This window comes from Podarcis pityusensis (genome assembly GCF_964106645.2).
Source record: "Podarcis pityusensis genome assembly, chromosome: 16".
NCBI lineage: Eukaryota > Metazoa > Chordata > Lepidosauria > Squamata > Lacertidae > Podarcis > Podarcis pityusensis.
In genome coordinates, this window is record NC_138041.1 from 23,684,498 (window position 1) to 23,703,354 (window position 18,857).

An 18,857-nucleotide genomic window follows, 5' to 3' on the forward strand; every position below is an offset into this window, starting at 1 on the left:
TTACTATAACCGTACAACAACAACAACAATTGCAGCACTGAACTCCTAACAGTGCTCTGCATCATAGCTGTCAACCTTCCCTTTTCTTGCGGGAAATTCCCTTATTCCAGCGCCGTTTCCCACTGCTATCCCGGATTGTTAGATATCCCATAGACTGTCCCCGGGACAGGTGAGGTTGCTGATCCCTTATTTTTGAGGATGCTGATCCCTTATTTTCAAATCTGAAAGTTGACAGCTATGCTCTGCATCCCTTGACAAAACTACAGCTCCCCGAATTCCTTGGGGTGGGGAAGCCACGATGGTTCAAAGTGGTCTCATGTTACTTTAAACGAATGGTGTGACTGTGGTCTCAGTCAAATGGTTGACCCATCATCTTTTTAGCGCCTAGTGGAGGCTCATGTCTCCAGATCTCTCCAGATCCCATTACAATATGCAGAACACCCCAGGCTTTGACATCATGCCAGGGTTATTCCTCCCTCCCTCTCATTCTGTTTAGCATCTTAGCCTGATTAAGGGTTCCGGAAAACTTCTAAGACATGCTCACTATTTTGTGACATTTGAGCCGCTCCTAATAAAGGCATTGGCCCTACAGGAGAGCTTGGGATTTTATTCCCCCGCACCCTGCATGGACCACTATGGTGAGAGCTGCTTTTTGTCATCCCAACCATAAACACCAGTAAGAACATAAAGGAGCCTGCTGGATTAAGCCAATGGCCCATCTAGTCCAACATCTTGTTCTCACAGAGGCCGGGGGGCACCAATAAGCAGGACCCAGGGACAAGAGCCCTCTCCTGCAGCAACAGATATTTGAAAGCATTGCTGCCTTCAACCGTGGAGGCAGAGCGCAGCCATCATGGCTCGTCAAGTTGGCGGCAATCGATGCCTCCTGTGGCAGAGAGTTCCGTAGTTTAACAGTCCCGAATCTTCCAACGTTCAGCTTCATTGGATGTGCATCGGTTCCAATGACAGGAGAGGGGGAGAAAATTGCTTTCCCCTCTCCACTTTCTCCATGCCATGCATGATTTTACAAAGTTCTATCTTGTTGCCTCTTACTCGCCTTTTCTCTTAAGCTAAAAAGTCCCATACGGTGCCACCTTTCCTTGTGAGGGAGTTGCTCCACCCCCTTGATCCTTTGGGCTGCTTTTTCTGAATCTTTTCCACCTCTACAATATCCGTTTTGAGGCGAGGCAACCAGAACTGTACACAGGTTTTCGGTGGGGAGGGGTTATAGCAATGGACAAGCTTCTGGGCACAGAATTGGTCCCTGTCAAAAATCCGGGGTGGAAGGAGATGTTCTTGGGAGTCCAGCTCCTATCAGCCCAAGCCAGCATGGCTATTGGATAAGGATGATGTTGTTCCATAAATTATGGAGGGCTGCCTTGGAAATACCATATTTTTTTCTCTATAAGACTCACTTTTTCCCTCCTAAAAAGTAAGGGGAAATGTGTGTGCATCTTATGGAGTGAATGCAGGCTGCACAGCTATCCCAGAAGCCAGAGGGATTGCTGCTTTCACTGCGCAGCGATCCCTCTTTCTGTTCTGGCTTCTGAGATTCAGAGTATTTTTTTTCTTGTTTTCCTCCTCCAAAAACTAGGTGCGTCTTGTGGTCTGGTGCGTCTTATAGAGCGAAAAATACGGTAAACCCTCCTCAGCCAGGGGAGCCCTCCACAGATTTGAGGGATTCTGAAAGAAGGGCCTTCTGTCATCTACTGACAAGCCCTCGTATGCTTCCTGACTTTCCTGAACTCTCTCGTTCGTTCAAAGAGCGCTGCCTCGATAGAGACGCTCCTTTGAGACGCAGAGTCATAATATTTGTCCACCTCAGAAATAACCCAGCAGCAAAATGAATGGCGCTGTTATTCCCAAGGTTATGTGCCAAACTATTAGCGAGGTGTTTTCCTGCCTCAATGTTTTGGGAGGGTGTTTATTAAAAAGCCGAAGTGTCAACAGTAACAAAGCACAGCTTCACTGTTAAGGCACGTAATATTTCACGCTTTCAAAGCAGAAACTTTCCTTAAGATCCAGAGTCAACAAAGCAGGATAAACTCACTAAACCATTTTTTAAAAAAATGTTTTGGGTCAATTAATTGTACACTGCAGTGTTTAGAACGCGGCCAGTTTTCAAAGTAGTGAGGACGATGGTTCTCACCTTCCAGAATGCTCAAGAAACATTAAGAGGTCTCAGAGTTAACAGCATGAGAGTGAATCAGAGCAATTCACCTGACAGCAACCCGCCAATCGTTTCTATAGGAGGCTATCGAATGCGCTTCACTGCACAGAGACTCGTACTCTGATGGATTGTTTCAGCAGGTGAAAAGCCAATTTAACATGGAAGTGCAGCGGTCCACAGATACTGGCTTGCCTGAGCAGCCAGACATTATTGTGGTCCTTGCTAACCCTTCTCCAGGTCCTCTGCACTTATATCATAGGATTTGTGGAAGCGGGGGTCCCTGCAGCCACGCAGATCCCACAAATCTCTCGCGGGGAGTTTCTACCCGTTTCAGAGCTCAGCGTAACACAGAGATCTTCTCACTCCTCACCGAATCTGTCGAGCATATCTGTGAGCCTGGGAGAAAAAACTCACGTCACGCTAAACTTTGGAGTGGAAGCCAGTTATTTTCATGCACCAAAGCTAAGCGTGCCGTAAGATCTCTTCGCCCAGGTTTTCTGCAGTTTACAACAGCCCAGGGAAGGGGATCTCTGTGTTGCTGAGGATTCTGCTGAGCAGCTCTGCAGAGGCTCAGAAAGGCATATTTTGCAGGATGGGCAAAGAGCAAAATTGGTCTCCAACAGTCATTCCATCAGGCCACAGGAGCTGGGACTGCAGAACCTCTAGTCCCGGCATGACCAAACTTGGCTCTCCAGCTGTCTGGGGACTACATCTCCCATCATCCCTAGCCAACAGGACCAGTGATGATGGGAATTGTAGTCCCAAAACAGCTGGAGGGCCAAGTTTGGCCATGCCTGCTCTAGTCTTTCACTCCCCCCAGGAATTTTTCCTCACTGGGGGCCACATTCCCTTCTGGGAAGCCTTCCAGGGGCCACATGCCAGTGGTGGGTGTGGCCAGAGACAAAGGTAGGTGGAGCAATGGATGTGGGCTAGATTATCTTGTTCACAAGCTCACACACCCCTCTGTGTCTCTCCAGCCAGGCAAACAAGAGACATGATGGGTTTTTGAGGGCACTTTCCAGGCAGGTAAAGACACACCTGGGGCAAGAAGCGGGTCAGGAAAAGGTGTGGCCTGGGGAGAATTGCAGGGGCCAGATAGACAGGACTGTTTCACTCCTGGCCTGAGATTGCCCACATCTCCTTTAAGGAAAAAAATATACATGTTTGTGTACTTACATATAGTTTTGCAATATATCTATTCCAAATTTTCAGTATATTTATATACTGTAATATTTTTGGAATGCTGAATTTTTAAAATTATCTGCAAGATGTGTGTGTGTACATGTGTGTGCATGTATTTACTTGAAATTTTATGACAACTGTATTGATGAACACATAAACTATACAGTTGTATCTTGGTTTCCAAACAGCTTAGTTTCCGAACGTTTTGGCTCTTGAACGCTGCAAACCCAGAAGTGACTGTTCCGGTTTGCAAACTATTTTTGGAAGCCAAACGTCAAACGGGGCTTCCGCAGCTTCCAACTGAGTGCAGGAAGCTCCTGCAGCCAATCAGAAGCCGAGCTTTGGTTTTCAAATGTTTTGGAAGTCGAACAGATTCCGTTTGACTTCCAGGGTATGACTGTATTTGTAAATACAGTATAATAAAGAGAGGCAAGAGTCTCCTGCGGGATAGTCTTTCCACATATACGTCCACTAAACCTCTTCAATCTGTGGAACTAGTACTGTGCCAAGTGCCAAGCAATACCTGTTCCACACAGGTAGGAAATTGTTCTTTTAATGTGGCAGCACTTTGGAACGCCTTGCCTACTGAAATCAGGCAGGCATGTTCACTGTATTATTATTTTTTTGGTGCGCACTCAAAACATTTAGGCAAGCCTATTCAAGGCACATCAACGCTGACATGTTTTAATCTCTTTTTACTAATAATTTTATCTTAAATTGTTTTTATTGATGCTTTTAATATTTCCTGCAAACTGCCTAGAAGTTTTCCCAAAACCAAACAGTGCATAAATATTATTAAATAAAATAAAATAAATTATATGTCTCTTAAAATATATAAATAAATAAAAATTCCCTGCATTGCGGAGAGATGGACCAGATGATTTCCTTGTGGTCCTTTCTGGCTTTACAGTTATGCGATTCCGTAAAAATGTTGAATGCCCAGTGCCGAGAGAGGAGGTGGGGAAAGCTTAGCTTTTCTTGAAAATGGGTTTCAGATCCTTAGTGGGGATTTCCCGGCACCACAGCTCTTGTCTGACACTCTAACCACTAGACCACATCAACTTGATTACGATGCCAACCATTGGCGGGAAAGATGGTTGGGGGAAAATCTGTAGATCTGATAAAGGAACTCTGAAGATGAGTTGTGTGCAAAGGGAGACCGAAAGCAAATGAATAAACAGTGTTCTGTTTAGGGAAACGGCATGCGAAGGAGAATCCCTTATTGACAGCTGCCAAATATTTTTAAAAGGAGGGTTGAAACAACAAGAGGAATTTTCCCATATCCACTGAAGCAAACCGCAAATAGCCTGCAGATCTAAATCACACAACAGCCCGAAGCCTAAGCTTGCCAAGCAAGACAGCTTGGTTAATCCTCAATTGGGCATTTCAGTTCAAAGAGGACAGAAATGCTAAGCTCAAACACAGCAAACAGCCCTGCGCTGTCTTCCCTTCATTGGCTCACTTCATAAACACCTTCAGCCTGATCAGCTGTCAATTAATCGGACCATTTCTTGCTGTCCCTCAAAGGTCGGCATCCTCCTAACTAGAGAGACAATGGAGTGTGCCTTCAGGGGTGAAGTCAAATCGCTGCGGTGGAGACCAAAGTCACATCCCTGGGCGCGAGCCTGGGCAGCGAGTATGGAGGTCCTGGGCTGCCCAGATGACAAGACCCGCCTCTCAGCCTCGCTGATGTGATCCAGCTTGGCAGCAAGGCATCCTCCAACCGTCTTAGGGACTCCACTCTGGATTTGTGCAAGGTTTACTCCTTAGGCTTAGCCTTTTCTTCTCCCGAAGATATCCCACAAGGCAGGGGAGATTTAAGACCAGAGTTTTCCTTCTCCTAAATGGGCTCCCTTCCCAAGTTGATGAGCCCCATCTGCCCCTCACTTCTCTCTGCAGCATGCGCAGAGACCGCCTTCTTGACCATTGGACCCAGTATTGGTCTCGTCCGGAAATCCCTAACTCACCGAGGGTTTGAGATCCATTGGCAACCCTCACTTGGTTTAGCCGCAGTTACAGGTAGGTAGCCGTGTTGGTCTGCCGTAGTCAAAACAAAATTAATTCCTTCCAGTAGCACCTTAGAGACCAAGTAAGTTTGTTATTGGTATGAGCTTTCGTGTGCATGCACACTTCTTCAGTATCTGAAGTATCTGAAGAAGCATGCATGCACACGAAAGCTCATACCAATAACAAACTTAGTTGGTCTCTAAGCTGCTACTGAAGGGATGCAGGTGGCGCTGTGGTCTAAACCACAGAGCCTAGGACTTGCCGATCGGAAGGTCGACGGTTTGAATCCTCGCAACGGGGTGAGCTCCCGTTGTTCGGTCCCAGCTCCTGCCCACCTACAGTTCGAAAGCATGTCAAAGTGCAAGTAGATAAGTAGGTACTGCTCAGGTGGGAAGGTAAACGGCGTTTCCGTGCGCTGCTCTGGTTCGCCAGAAGCGGCTTAGTCATGCTGGCCACATGACCTGGAAGCTGTCTGTGGACAAACGCCGGCTCCCTCGGCCTATAGAGCGAGATGAGCGCCGCAACCCCAGTCGTCCGCGACTGGACCTAACGGTCAGGGGTACCTTTACCTTTAAGGTGCTACTGGAAGGAATTTTTTTATTTTGGTTTAGCCAGCCAGTCAAACCCCTTTCCTAGGGTGTGGCAGCTGCTGAAACCTGACAGCCTCTAGGAGTCGCAGCTGAGAGCTGTGGACAAAGTACCCCAGAAGGAGCACGATGTGTCCCCCACCAGAGGTACTACCCCTCCCCTAACATCCCAGACACCCCCCTCAAACGTAGACCGAGAATATGGAGGGCTGTGCATACATAGGAAGCTGCCTTATAATGAGTCAGACAATTTGTCTATTCTGCTCAGGGCTACCTACACTGACTGGCAGCAGCTCTCCAGGGTTTCGGGCAAGGAGTCCCTCCCAGCCCTACCTAGAGATGCCACCAGCAATTGTAGGATTTCTTCTATGCAAAGCAGATGCTTTGCCACTGAACCATTGGTCCATCTAGCTCAGTATTGTCTGCACTGACTGGCAGCAGCTTGCCTGGGTTTCCGACAGGGGACATTTCTTGTCCTTCCTGGTAGTTCTGGGGAATGAACCTCAGTCCTTCTGTGTGCAAAGCAAACACACTAATCACGGAGCTTCGACTTTGCAGAACACAGAGAGGATGCAAGATGCAGCTCCAGCCTCAGAATTCCGCTGAATGAAAAAGCTCAGCTTTCCTTTCAAAGCAAACCAACAAGATTCTAGACCTCATGGCTGCAAAAATGTGCTTGAAAGCAGGCGCCTGCCAAAGATGCAGTAACTGAAGGAGCTGCAGAATGAGACTGATCCTGGTCATGAAGTGCAGTAGCTTCTGTGCCTTTGCCCTTCACCATGACTATCAAAGCAGAATTAAATTCTGCAGAACGGTGCTATGCAAATGTGTAACGTACCCAGGTTGCAGAATTCTGTTCTACCTAGCGCAGAATTTAGACTGAAACCTACACTTAAGCACACAATCCAGAAACCCAGTGGACAGAGCAGCTTTCCCCAACCTGGTGCCCTCCAGATGTTTTAGACCATAGCTCCCATCAGCTCCAGCTAGCATGACTAGTGGTGACTGGTGATGGAAGCTGATGGTGCAAAACATATGGAGGGCACCAAGTTGGAGGAGGAAACTTCTGGCTCAGTGTTAGAAAACCCAGATGCATAAGCTAGGTGCCAAATGACATATTAACTCTCAGTTATAGTCGCCACAATGGAACGTCTTTTCACATTCCAGTTCTATGATCTCAACTACATTGCTTGCAGAAAGTCACTTGCAGAAAGGAGAAACACACACAATGGAAATGGACATGGCATTAACGAGGGACTAAGGCAGAGGTTTTTAAACTGTGGTTGCCAACCTTGGCGCCCAGAAATGTCAACATAGTCGCAACTGGACCTGCATCAATGGCAAAAATTGCCTGGGGAATTTCGAACGCTATGGTGGCTCAGTTCTGTTACTGCTGTAATGCTGGAAATTTCTTAACCAGGTTGGATGCTGTTCATTTATTAACTTGGATTTTTTTCCCCAGAAGAGGGTTATATCTGTGTTGTGGCTGTTTGTTACCCGCTGGGATAGAAATATTTTAAATTAATGACATAAACAAACATTTACATGACTCAGTAAATATGCTGATGCAATTGCTAGCCAGCCCTCCAGAATTACAGCCAGGAGAAGGGTTCAGTGTGTAAAAGGAGACACATTTTAAATAAATAAAGAGGATGCCAGCAGGACAGAAGAGACTCACCAGCTCATCCAGGTTCTTGAGGTCACACAAAGTTATCCTCTGGCTTCTGCTCGCGTAAACAGGAGACTTGGGCCCCAGGACTTCGCTCGCCTCCTCCGTCTCCAACTCACCATAGGCCACCTGGTCTCTCATCTCCTCCTCAATCTCCTCCTCCATTTGGATGAGCATGGGAGCCAGCATCCCAAATTTGGAGCCCTTCCTGGCCACCTCCAGGAGACACAGGACGAAGTTCTTCTCGTTCTTCTTCAGCACCAAGTCGTTGGTCTCAAACATCACGACATCCTGGACGCCCAGCTCCTGGCGGCACCACTGGATGAAGTTGGAGATGTTGTCCCTGGCGATGAAGGAGCCCGGCATGACGTTCTTGGCCTGGAAGACCACCTCCTTCTGCGGGATCCTCATGCGAGACGCCGCCTCCGGGTGCAGCTGCTGGAACTCCAGCGCAATGCGGTTGACGTTGTTGGCATGCTGGCAGAGGTCGTAGCCGGTTTCCAGGACATCCATGAAGTTCTCCACTTGGACGTCGAGGTCATAGAGGGTGTTGAGCCACTCAGCCAGGTCCTCCTTCATGGCGTAGAGATACTCCTCGCTGGAGCGGAAGGGGCGGATGCTCTTGGAAGCCGCCGATTGGATGTTGCTCTGGTCAGCCATCTTGCATATTCTCACAGCTCATCACTGGCAGGGGAGAAAATCAGGAGATACCACAATTTACAACACACACAGAGAGAAACTGACCCTGGACAGCAGGGGCAGGGCCTTAAATCACCCACTTTACATTCACAGAATTGCACAGCTAGAAGGGACCACGAGAGTCAACCCACTGCAAGGCAGGAACAAGTGTTTCCTTGTAGGGAAACCTGTAAGCAGGACCTGAGTGTGACACCATTCTCTCCCTGCTTGCGGTTTCTGAGCACAATTCAAAGTGTTGGTGCTGACCTTTAAAGCCCAGTATACCTCTGGGAGTGTCTCCACCCCCATCGTTCAGCCCAGACACTGAGGTCCAGCACCGAGGGCCTTCTGGTGGTTCCCTCACTGCGAGAAGCGAAGTTACAGAGAACCAGGCAGAGGGCCTTCTTGGTAGTGGCACCCGCCCTGTGGAACACCCGCCAATCAGATGTCAAGGAAATAAACAACTATCTGACTCTTAGATGAAATCTGAAGGCAACCCTGCTTAGGGAAGATTTTAATGTTTGATGGTGTTTTTAATATTCTATTGGCAGCTGCCCAGAGTGGCTGGGGAAACCCAACTAGATGGGAGGGGTATAAATAAATAATAATAATAATAATAATAATAATAATAATAATAATAATAATTCCCAGTGCTTTTTTTTCTGGGGAGACGCAGGGGTATGCATACCCCTAAATATTTTGTGAATCTAAGTTTGGCCTCATTGAGGAGCAGTATTTCAATAATGAGTAGGAAAATGAGAGTACCCTTAAACATTTTTTTAGAAAAAAGCACTGATTATTCCCAGCCACTGATATCCAGAGGCACATTGTCTCTGACAGTGGAGCTAGAACATAGCATAGGAACAGTGTTAGAAACTCAGATATATAAGCTGGGTGCCAAATGGCACCTTAAACCTAGGTTACAGTCGCCACAATGGACTGTCCATTCGCTAGGGGGTTGGACCAAATGACCCTCAGGGATCCCTTTCAACACTACAGTTCTATGATCTCAGCTACGTTGCTTGACGGTAACTTGCTCTTACAGCAATTCACTTTGGACCGGCAAGAGGGAGAAAAGCACACAGCGGAAATGGAGATGGTATTAATGATGGACTAAGGCAGAGGGACGCGGGTGGCGCTGTGGGTTAAATCACAGAACCTAGGACTTGCCGATCAGAAGGTAGGCAGTTTGAATCCCCACGACGGGATAAGCTCCCGTTGCTCGGTCCCTGCTCCTGCCAACCTAGCAATTCGAAAGCACATCAAAGTGCAAGTAGATAAATAGGTACCACTCCGGTGGGAAGGTAAACGGCGTTTCCGTGCGCTGCTCTGGTTCGCCAGAAGCGGCTTAGTCATACTGGCCACATGACCTGGAAGCTGTACGCTGGCTCCCTCAGCCAGTAAAGCGAGATGAGCGCTGCAACCCCAGAGTCATCTGCAACTGGACCTAAAGGTCAGGGCTCCCTTTACTTTTAAGGCAGATACAGTAGTACCTCAGGTTAATAACTTAATTCGTTCTGGAGGTCCGTTCTTAACCTGAAACTGTTCTTAACCCAAGGTTCCACTTTAGCTAATGGGGCCTCCTGCCGCCGCCACACGATTTCTGTTCTCATCCTGAGGTAAAGTTATTAACCCGAGGTAGTATTTCTGGGTTAGCAGAGTCTGTAACCCGAAGCGTCCATAACCTGAAGCATCTGTAACCCGAGCTACTACTGTAAATCTCAGCGTAGTTGCCATTGGACCTGCACCAGTAGCAAAACACACCTGGGGAATTTCTAACACTGCATAGGGACATCAGAACGGTCCTGCTGGATCAAGTCAGTGGCCCATCTAGTCCAGCAACCTGATCTCATACTGGCCAAATAGATTCCTCTTCTGGGAAGTCCACAAGCAGGACCTGAGCATAACTGCCCTCTCCCCACCTGCGATTTCCAGCAACTGGCAATCAGAGGCACACTGCAAAACTCAACACACACACACACACACAGTAGCCTTATCCTACACAGATTAGCATAAGCCTTTACAGCCGCCCCAATTGGTGGCGCAGCTTTTCAAAATTTTTGTTATTAAATCTGTATGCTGCCCTTCATCTGTAAGATCTCAGGGCGGTTCACAACATAAAATTACAATACAGTGGTACCTCGGGTTACAGACGCTTCAGGTTACAGACTCTGCTAACCCAGAAATAGTACCTCGGGTTAGCAAAAGTGGTACCTCAGGTTAAGAACAGTTTCAGGTTAAGAACGGACCTCCAGAATGAATTAAGTACTTAACCCGAGGTACTACTGTATATTAAAAAATAAATAAAAAATAAAAAAGGACAAAAACCAATAATTCCCCCTACAAACAACACATTTCAAAGGGCATTGGATGTTCTGTCAGCCCAAGGCCTGGCTGAAAAGGAACCTTTCCATCTGGCGCCTAAAGATGTATAATGAAGGCACCAGTTGAAACTCCCTGGGGAGAGCATTCCACAAATGGGGAGCCACTGGAGAGCTTCAAGTATTGTGGTCCGCAATCTGGTTGAAAACCTCTCAGCTGAGTTGTTGTGGGGGTGGGTCAGTCTGCACAAATAGGAGTTGGGGGGGTCAGGGAGGTTTCCATGGAGGCCCTGGAGGGGGGTGTTGCTGGTTCAGGTGCCAACCAACCAACCGGGCACTGAGCCACCTCCTCGCTCCGTGCTTTTCAGGTGCCTAAACAAACTTCTTTCTGGCTCAAGTCCCTCTGCTGGTAAGGATGACTCATCCCACGTATTCAGGGGCAAAGTTCCCATTCAGAGCCTGTGAACTTCAGGGAGGGACAGGGAAGCAGGGAATCTCTTTGTACTCATCTCCTTCCTTTCTCTCTCATTATTCACAGTGGCCTAATCCTGTGGGGGGTGGGGAGTCAAAGGACAGAACCTGACCCACCCATTAAGTGGGCTTCAGTTTGAGAAGCAGCCCAAGAGTTTAGTTTTCTGCCGTTAACGGCAGCTCAGGGCGGCTCAGCCCTGCGATCGGAGAGAGCAAAAGAATGGGTGCATCAGAGTATATGCAAAGTGCCCTTCCACAAACAGCTCCCAGGCATTTGGCAGAGGGAGGGTACTGTTGGCAGGTGTGCTTTAAATTTAACGAGGTTGCAGTTGGCAAAGAGGGATGTCTAGTTGCCATTTGGGGGGCAAGACTGTGGGTCTAAAGGACTGGCTGTGATTGATTCTCAGTTAAACACCTGGCTAGTTCAGATGACAACCTTGAGCTGGGTTAAGAGCTTTGAGAACTTAAAGAAGAAAAGTCACTTGATCCAGGGACAGTCCACATATATATATATACTGGCCTATCCTGACCTCTTTTTCTTAATGGTGAGTGTTCCTGCTCAGGCAGCTCAGAGAAAGCAATTTGGTTGCAGAAATTCATTCTGACCGAAGAGGTAAAATATAACTGGTCGAATTCTACAGAATGGGGTATTAGTGTGTGAAAACAGTCCAGATCCAAAGATCCCCAGATGGGGAAGATATCAGATGCCATCCTCGCTCCCAGGTATCTTCACTTGGTTGCAAGTGGTCAAAAGCCAGGTGATTTAGCTGTGATTCCTGAATTGCAGAGGGTTGGAATAGATGACCCTTCAAACGCTCCAATTCATAGCTGTCAACTTTTCCTTTTTCTTGCGAGGAATCCTATTCGGAATAAGGGAATTTCCCTTTAAAAAAGGGAAAAGTTGACAGCTATGTTCCGAGTCTATGATTCTACTATCTATCCCCAAGTTTACATCCAGTCCCAACTGGTTCATCAGTGGTTTCCCTCCACGGGATGCAGCTGGGATGCCTTCAACTTGGAAAGGCAGCCATGCAGCTGTTGTCAACCTGGTGGCTTCCAGATATGGTTGGACTACAACTCCCATCAGTCTCAGCCAGCCTGCTGATGGGAGGTGTAGTCCGACAGATTCTGCAGGGTGCCAAGTTGAAAAGGCTGCTGCTGGGGAGCTCGCAATGCAGAATGAAAGACAGTGTGGCACAGTGGTTAGAGCGCTGGGCTAGGGGGACCTGGAAGACCCAGGTTCAAATCTCCACTCGGCCACGTGAAGCTCAGCGAGGGTGACCTTGGGCCAGTCACCACCTCTCAAGCTAACCTACACTGCAGGGTTGTTGTGAAGATGAAATGGGGAGACGTTTGTGCGCCACCTTGAGCTCCTTAAAGAGAAAGTGGGATAAAAATGCAATCAGTCAATCATCTTATTATTTATACCCTGGCTAGTGAATCAGGTTCAACAGCACACAGGGATCTGGGTTCAGATCACCACCTGAACCCCATGGCCTCTCTCTCAACCAATCGTTGAGAGGATAAAATGGGGAGAAGCCTCTGAGGTCTTTGGGGAAAAGAACAAAGGCCCCACCTGCGATATAACATTTAAAACAATGCCATATCGCTTTAAACAGCCATGGCTTACCCTCCCCCAAGAAGTATCCTGGGAAGTGTAGTTCCTTGAGGGTGCTGAGAGTCAGGAGAGACCCGCTCTCAGAGCTACAATTCCCAGAGTTCCATGGGAAGGATTCCCAGCATTCTTGGGGGGAAGCCGTGACTATTTAAAGTCGTATGATACTGCCAGAGATGTACAGAGCACAGGTGGGGCCAAACTTACAACAGAAATAAGGCCTTAAGAAGTAGCTGCTGGAATAGCCTGGCCCAGCCTCCTGCTTCCAACAGCGGCTAGCCGGATGCCTCTGGGAGCCCAGATCTTCCCTCCAACAAAGCTGGCAGGCAGATAAATAGTTCACTGGGGTTGAAAGTCATAACTGCAGTAGCTGAAAGTGATCAACAGACTTGCCCTCCATCAATTTGCCCAATCCCTTTTTCGAGCTCCCTGTGCTACTGGCCAACCACATCCCGTGGCATGGAATTCTACGTGTTAGATTTATTACTGTATTTACTCGAATTTAATGCCCATCTTTGGGGGGGGGGGAGAAATTTAAGTTGCACGTTCGATTCAATGGCACATTTACCGTACATTCTCGGTAGTGGCACCGCCCTGTGGAACACCCTCCCTCCAGATGTCAAAGAGGAAAACAACTACCAGACTTTTAGAAGACATCTGAAAGCAGTCCTGTTTAAGGAAGCTTTTAATGTTTAATAGATTATTGTATTTTAATATTCTGTTGGAAGCTGCCCAGAGTGGCTGGGGAAACCCAGCCAGATAGGCGGGGTATAAATAATAAATTATTATTATTATTATTATTATTATTATTATTATTATTATTACTAGCCAGCAAATACTTTTTTGGGTTTCAAGGTTCTGAAAATTGATGTGTTTTGATGGCGCATCAGATTCGTGTAAATACGGTATCTATCAGTGATGTAGCTTAAAGGGGAACCCAGACCTTGGCTCTGAAGGTAAGGAAGACAAGGACAGGGGTAGAGCATCTGTCTTGCATGGGGAAGGTCCCAGGTTCATTCTCCAGCTTCTCCAGGTGGGGCTTAGGAATGCCTCTTGCCTGAAAGCCTGGACAGTCGCTGCCAATCCTTGTAGACAATACTGAGCTAGATAGACCAAGGGACTGACTTGGCATCATTATTTATTGCCCTTATCTTACAAGGATCTCAATGTGGTGAACATGGTTTTCCTCCTCCCCATTTCATTCTTACAGCAACCCTGTGAGGTAGGTTAGGCTAAGAGATGGTGCGACTGGTCCAAGGTCATGGCTGAGTGGAGATTCGAACCCTGGTCTTCCAGGTCCTAGTTCGACCCTCTAACCATTACATCACACCGGCGTAATAAACATCACTGTGTCCCTAGAGTAACTGTTTACAGCCCTCTAAGACAGTCAGGTGGGTAACAGACCTATATGTTAAAAACTTGGACTGCTCCAATTATAAAAGCAGAAGTCAGACCAAGATCAAAACAGGTGTGTTTCATTTCCCACAACCATTTCTTTCTCTGCTGCAGCTTGGAACTTAAGAGTAGGAGGAGCACAGATAGATAAACTGGAGGGATAGGGCACTTTCACCATAAAAAAATCAAAGCCACATTCTAACTCCTTTTGAATGAAACTGGTTAGAGTGTTAAAAGCTGCCTTGTACAAAGTCAGACAGCTGGCCCATCCAGTTCAGTATATAAATGCTAGTCCTTGTTATTAAGGTGCTAGTCCTCATGATTGAAAAAGTGGAGCTGAATTAAACAGGAAGCTGCCAGTCAGGCCACTAGTCCACATAGCTCAGTATTATCTACACTGACTGACAGCAGCTCTCCTGGGTTTCTGGTATCGATCCTCTCCCAGCCCAAACGGGAGATGCCATTGGGGATTAAACCAGGGACCTTCTCGCTGCAAGGCAGAAAGATGCTCTAACCACTAAGCTACCCATCTCTTGCCCCTATCACGACTTAATTGAGTGGGTGGGCAGGTGTGATGACCCTGCAGCACTTGAGAGACGCAATGACTCAGTATTAAGTTCTCAAACCTGTCATATGAGAAGGAAAGACAATACCACTGGGGGGAAGAGTCCGAGATGGAACCTGAGGACTCATGATAAGGCGAGAACAAATGAGATACAATTGGGGGTGGGAGGAATTTTGTGAGTGTGTGTGTGATCACACTCACACAGCTTAGCCATTTGGGTTGAGACACACAATTTCATATTTCATTCAGCAAGTGCTGGATGAGCCACCCCAGACAAACCTTGAATACCCATCTCCTCAACCCCCCCTGCCACGCTTCTGGGCGTTCACACGTGCAAGCTTAGCAGTCGAGCATCCATGGAGGGCTTGAGCACGTGAATGGGACACCATCCCAGGCAAAGTTCTACACCCCTCCCCACCCACGCGACGTTTTCCAGCGGAACCTGTTCACGGGTTCGGGGGCTTCTACACGGATCACGACGGCTCAGCGCAGGGCAACCGAATGCGCCGAGCCCTCGAGAAAAAAAGCCACCGCGTTCGAGGCAGAGAGAAGAAAGTGTGACCGGCGAGGGTGACGACGCCGCCCCACCCCCATCCTGTTCACACATGCAAGTCATCACTTGATGCGGCAGCCTTCCACCGCGCGGCCCGCACGTCTGAACCAGGGCCAGCCATTCTAATCCGTGCAGATGCCGTCCGCGCGTCCAACAGCTTGCCCCCCCCAACCCCGCAAAGAAACCATATCCTATCATATAAACTCACCCGGATCACCATGACGGACCGGAGTCTTGCGTCTCTCCCCGGATCTGGGCGGGATGGGGAAGACACTCCCCGCGCGGATACACAAACCCAACGTGGACTTTTTTTTCCCCCGGGGAGGGAGAGAGAAGGAAGGGCGTCGTTCACCCCTCCCCGTCCTTCAAACAACACCAGCCACGCGTCATCGCACCAGGGTTCTCTCGTTTCCCTTTCCCACGTGCGCCTTTCCCTCGCTGGGAACTTTTTTTTCCGTTTTTGCGCGCGCGGGCGAAAGGAGAGCCAAGGGCGTACGGAGAGAATTCAAAGACCCCTCGGGGGGCGAAGAGAAGAGAGGGAAGCAGCAGCAGCCTCGGCGACCTGTCTCCAGAGGGAAGGGACAAGCAATCGAGGCTTGGTTGGGGTGGGGGTGGGGGGTCGTCGTCTCCGTTTGGCCGGCCCCCCTCGAGGAAGCGGGAACCTCTCCAAGGCGCAGCGCGCCGTCGGTGGAGGGAAAAGAGCCGCGCAGCAGCAGCAGCAAAGCCGGGAGGAGGAGGAGGTGGAGGCGCCGCCTGCCGCAGGATCCGATCCGAGCCTGCTAATCGCTTGCTGGGAATTAAGCGGCTCAAAGAGGCAAAGGAAGAGGTGGAGCCGCTGGCCCGGCCGGGAGGAAGCTGGAGAGAGGAGCGCGCCTGGGCGCGGCGAGGTTGGGTAGGTGCGCCCCGGCTGGCTACCCGCCTCCCGGGCTCAGTGCCTCCATGACCCCTCCAGCGGCGATGGGAGAGATCGGGGGGTCTGGAGCAGCCCCGGCTGGCCTGCTCCTGCTTCTCCGCTGCCTCCTTCCCGTTGCCGGCGCCTTGATCTCATCCGGATCAGGGACGAAACACGCCCATCCTTCGCTACTGCTGCTCCTCGTCGGGTCACTGCTTCATTTCTCCAGGGAGAGAGAGAGGAGAGGAGAGGTGCCGGGGATTGCCAAGCGCGCGTGACGCAAAGGGCCTGCCCACGCGCAGGCTGAGCTCCGCGTGGCGGGGGCAGAGGGAGGCGCTCTGCACATGCTTAGGAGGCGCTCCCTCTTTCCTAAGAAGGACCCGGCGACTGGATCAAGGCCACAAAGGACCATCTAGAGTGGCCAAGCAGATGCGTCAATGAGAAGCACTCAAAGCAGGACCGGGGCACAAGAGCGCTCTCCCCTCCTGCTGTTTCCAGGGGGTAGAAGCGTCGCTGCCTCGAGGGCTTCCGAGATATCCTGGGGTGAAGTCCCGCTTCACCTTCTTGGGAGTCCCTCTCTTACGTTCTTGGGGTTTTTTTGGGGAGGGAGCAAGGGGGAAGAATAAGGATTTCCTCCACCACCAGCCCCAAATTCTATAGTAAGAGAAATTGGGGGCCAAGGCTACTGGGGAAATGGTGGGTCTCTAACCATAGAGCTCAGGTATGTAGGAGCAGGCTGGCTCTGCCCATAGGGAGGAAAAGCACTCTGTGCAAGCTCAGAAGCCCTAGCTGAGAGTTGAAGGGATGGTATCCTGGTTTGGATCTGCAGTCGGGGAGGTTGCTTTAAATTGCCGGGGGTTTTCTGTTTTCCCAACATTGCGCTTTGAATTTCTGGAACAGAAGATTCACGAAGGGGGAAAAGTTGAGGAAAGAGCACTCTGCACATGCCCAGTGGTTATGGCATTACCATCATTTCTTTTAAATACATTCGGGCATTGGAGTTCTTATCTGATCTTTACGCTTTTCCTTGTTTTGTTTTACTGGGTAAGTCACTTTGAAGCCACCAACTTAGATGGCTTTGAAAGAGGATTAGGCAGATTGATGGGCAGGAAGGCTATCAATGGCGGTATCCAGGGGCTGTGCTCTGCCTCCACAGTCAGAGTCAGTAATCCTTCTGAGCTGGAAACTGCAGGAGGAGAGAGGACTCTTGCACTTGCAGGTTTCCCACAGGCATCTGTCGGACCACTGTGAGGACAGGACACTGGACTAGATAGGCCATTGGCAAAGCTACCTTGAATACAAAAATGCAACTGATAAATCATCTTCATTGATGCAGCCAACTCCTGGTTTAAATAAGAGGATTGCAGCTCCCGTGAAATTTCTGCTTTTATGGCTTAAATCAGCCTTGCCAACCAGGTGCCCTCCAAGTGCTTCAGAGACAGGCTCCCATCACCTCCCAGCTGTGCTGGAGGCCCCCAGAAATGAGGGATCCTGATTTAAGTGTGCTCCACTGCAGCAACCTAGCATTGCAGATCGTCCTCCCAGCTGAGGCCTGGTTCAATGGCGCAAGTCTGCAGGGCTCTGTGCCGGGTTCTCTGTTCCTCTTTGAATCAGGAAGGGGGCGGAGGGCTCTTGTGCTTCCCAATTGCTATGGGAACTCCCTGGGTTTTTTCCCCTCGCCCTCTGAGAAACACACAGGCGGAAGAAAGAGAAACAAGGGTTGCTAAGCGGGGTGGGGGTGGCGGGGATAAGAAAAACATACATCCTCTTTTATTTTCTGCTTGGAATTTGGAAAAGACCCAAATAGGCCTCGAAAGCCACTGCGCCGGGTGTTAAAGAGACAGCAACCTTTTATTTCGCTGCCAATGGCCTGGTTGACATGTGTAAAGGGTGCCCTGCATTCTTCTTGGAGGGGATGCCTGTAGCTCCGTGGTTTGAGCATCTGTTTTGCATGCAGAAGGTCACAGGTTCAATCCCCGGAGCCTCTTGGGAGGTCTGGGAAAGACTCAGGCATCCTGCCGAAATCAGTCCCATGTTCCGAATTCTGAGGACTAAAGTTTTCCCTTATTTTTAAGGGAAGGGTCCTAGCTTAATGGTAGAACATCTGCTCTGTGTGCAGAAGGGCTCAGTTTCAATTATCAGCATCTCTAGGCGCAGCGGGGGGGGGGTGGCCAAAAAAACAATCCAGGCAAACAATATAGAGGCAGATGGACCAAGGATCTGAGTCATTATATTGAAGCTTCCTATGCTTCTGCTCCCCTTCATGGATCACTGCCTTGTCATGGCAAAGGGGCTTGAATAACTCAGAGAAGCTATGAACTATGCCGTGCTGGGCACCCAAGATGGACAGGTCATAGTGGAGAGTTTTGACCAAACGTGATCCACCTGGAGCAGGAACCGGCAAGCCACTTCAGTATCCCTGCCAAGAAAACTCCATGGACAAAGACAACAGGCATATAAAAGTTATGATGCTGGAAGATGAGCCCCTCAGGTTGGAAGACGTCCAACATGCTAATGAGGAAGAGTGGAGGACAAGTACAAGTAGATTCAGAGCTGATGAAGCAGCTGGGCCAAAGCCGAAAGGACGCTCAGTTGCGGATATGCCTGGAAGCCAAAGGAAAGTCCAATGCTGTAAAGAAAAATATTGCATAGGAACCTGGAATGTAAGAACCATGAACCTGGGTAAGTTGGATGTGGTCAAAAATGAGACGTCCTGGGCATCAGTGAACTAAAATGGACGGGAATGGGCGAA

The 18,857-nt window shown here is 49.1% G+C and overlaps 1 protein-coding gene across 1 annotated transcript in view; it reads right to left on the reverse strand.

Annotated features, from left to right (window-relative positions):
* GAS2L1 (growth arrest specific 2 like 1) overlaps nt 1–18,596 on the reverse strand; it is a 58,615-nt gene extending 40,019 nt beyond the window's left edge. Inside the window, exons 1-2 of the mRNA XM_080986224.1 lie at nt 15,422–18,596; nt 7,625–8,299 (exon numbers count right to left, since the gene is read on the reverse strand). Of these exons, the coding sequence (XP_080842350.1) occupies nt 7,625–8,275 (651 nt within the window). The 5' untranslated portion in view covers nt 8,276–8,299; nt 15,422–18,596. The remainder of the gene's footprint in view (nt 1–7,624; nt 8,300–15,421) is intronic.
* Nucleotides 18,597–18,857: the final 261 nt, after the last annotated feature.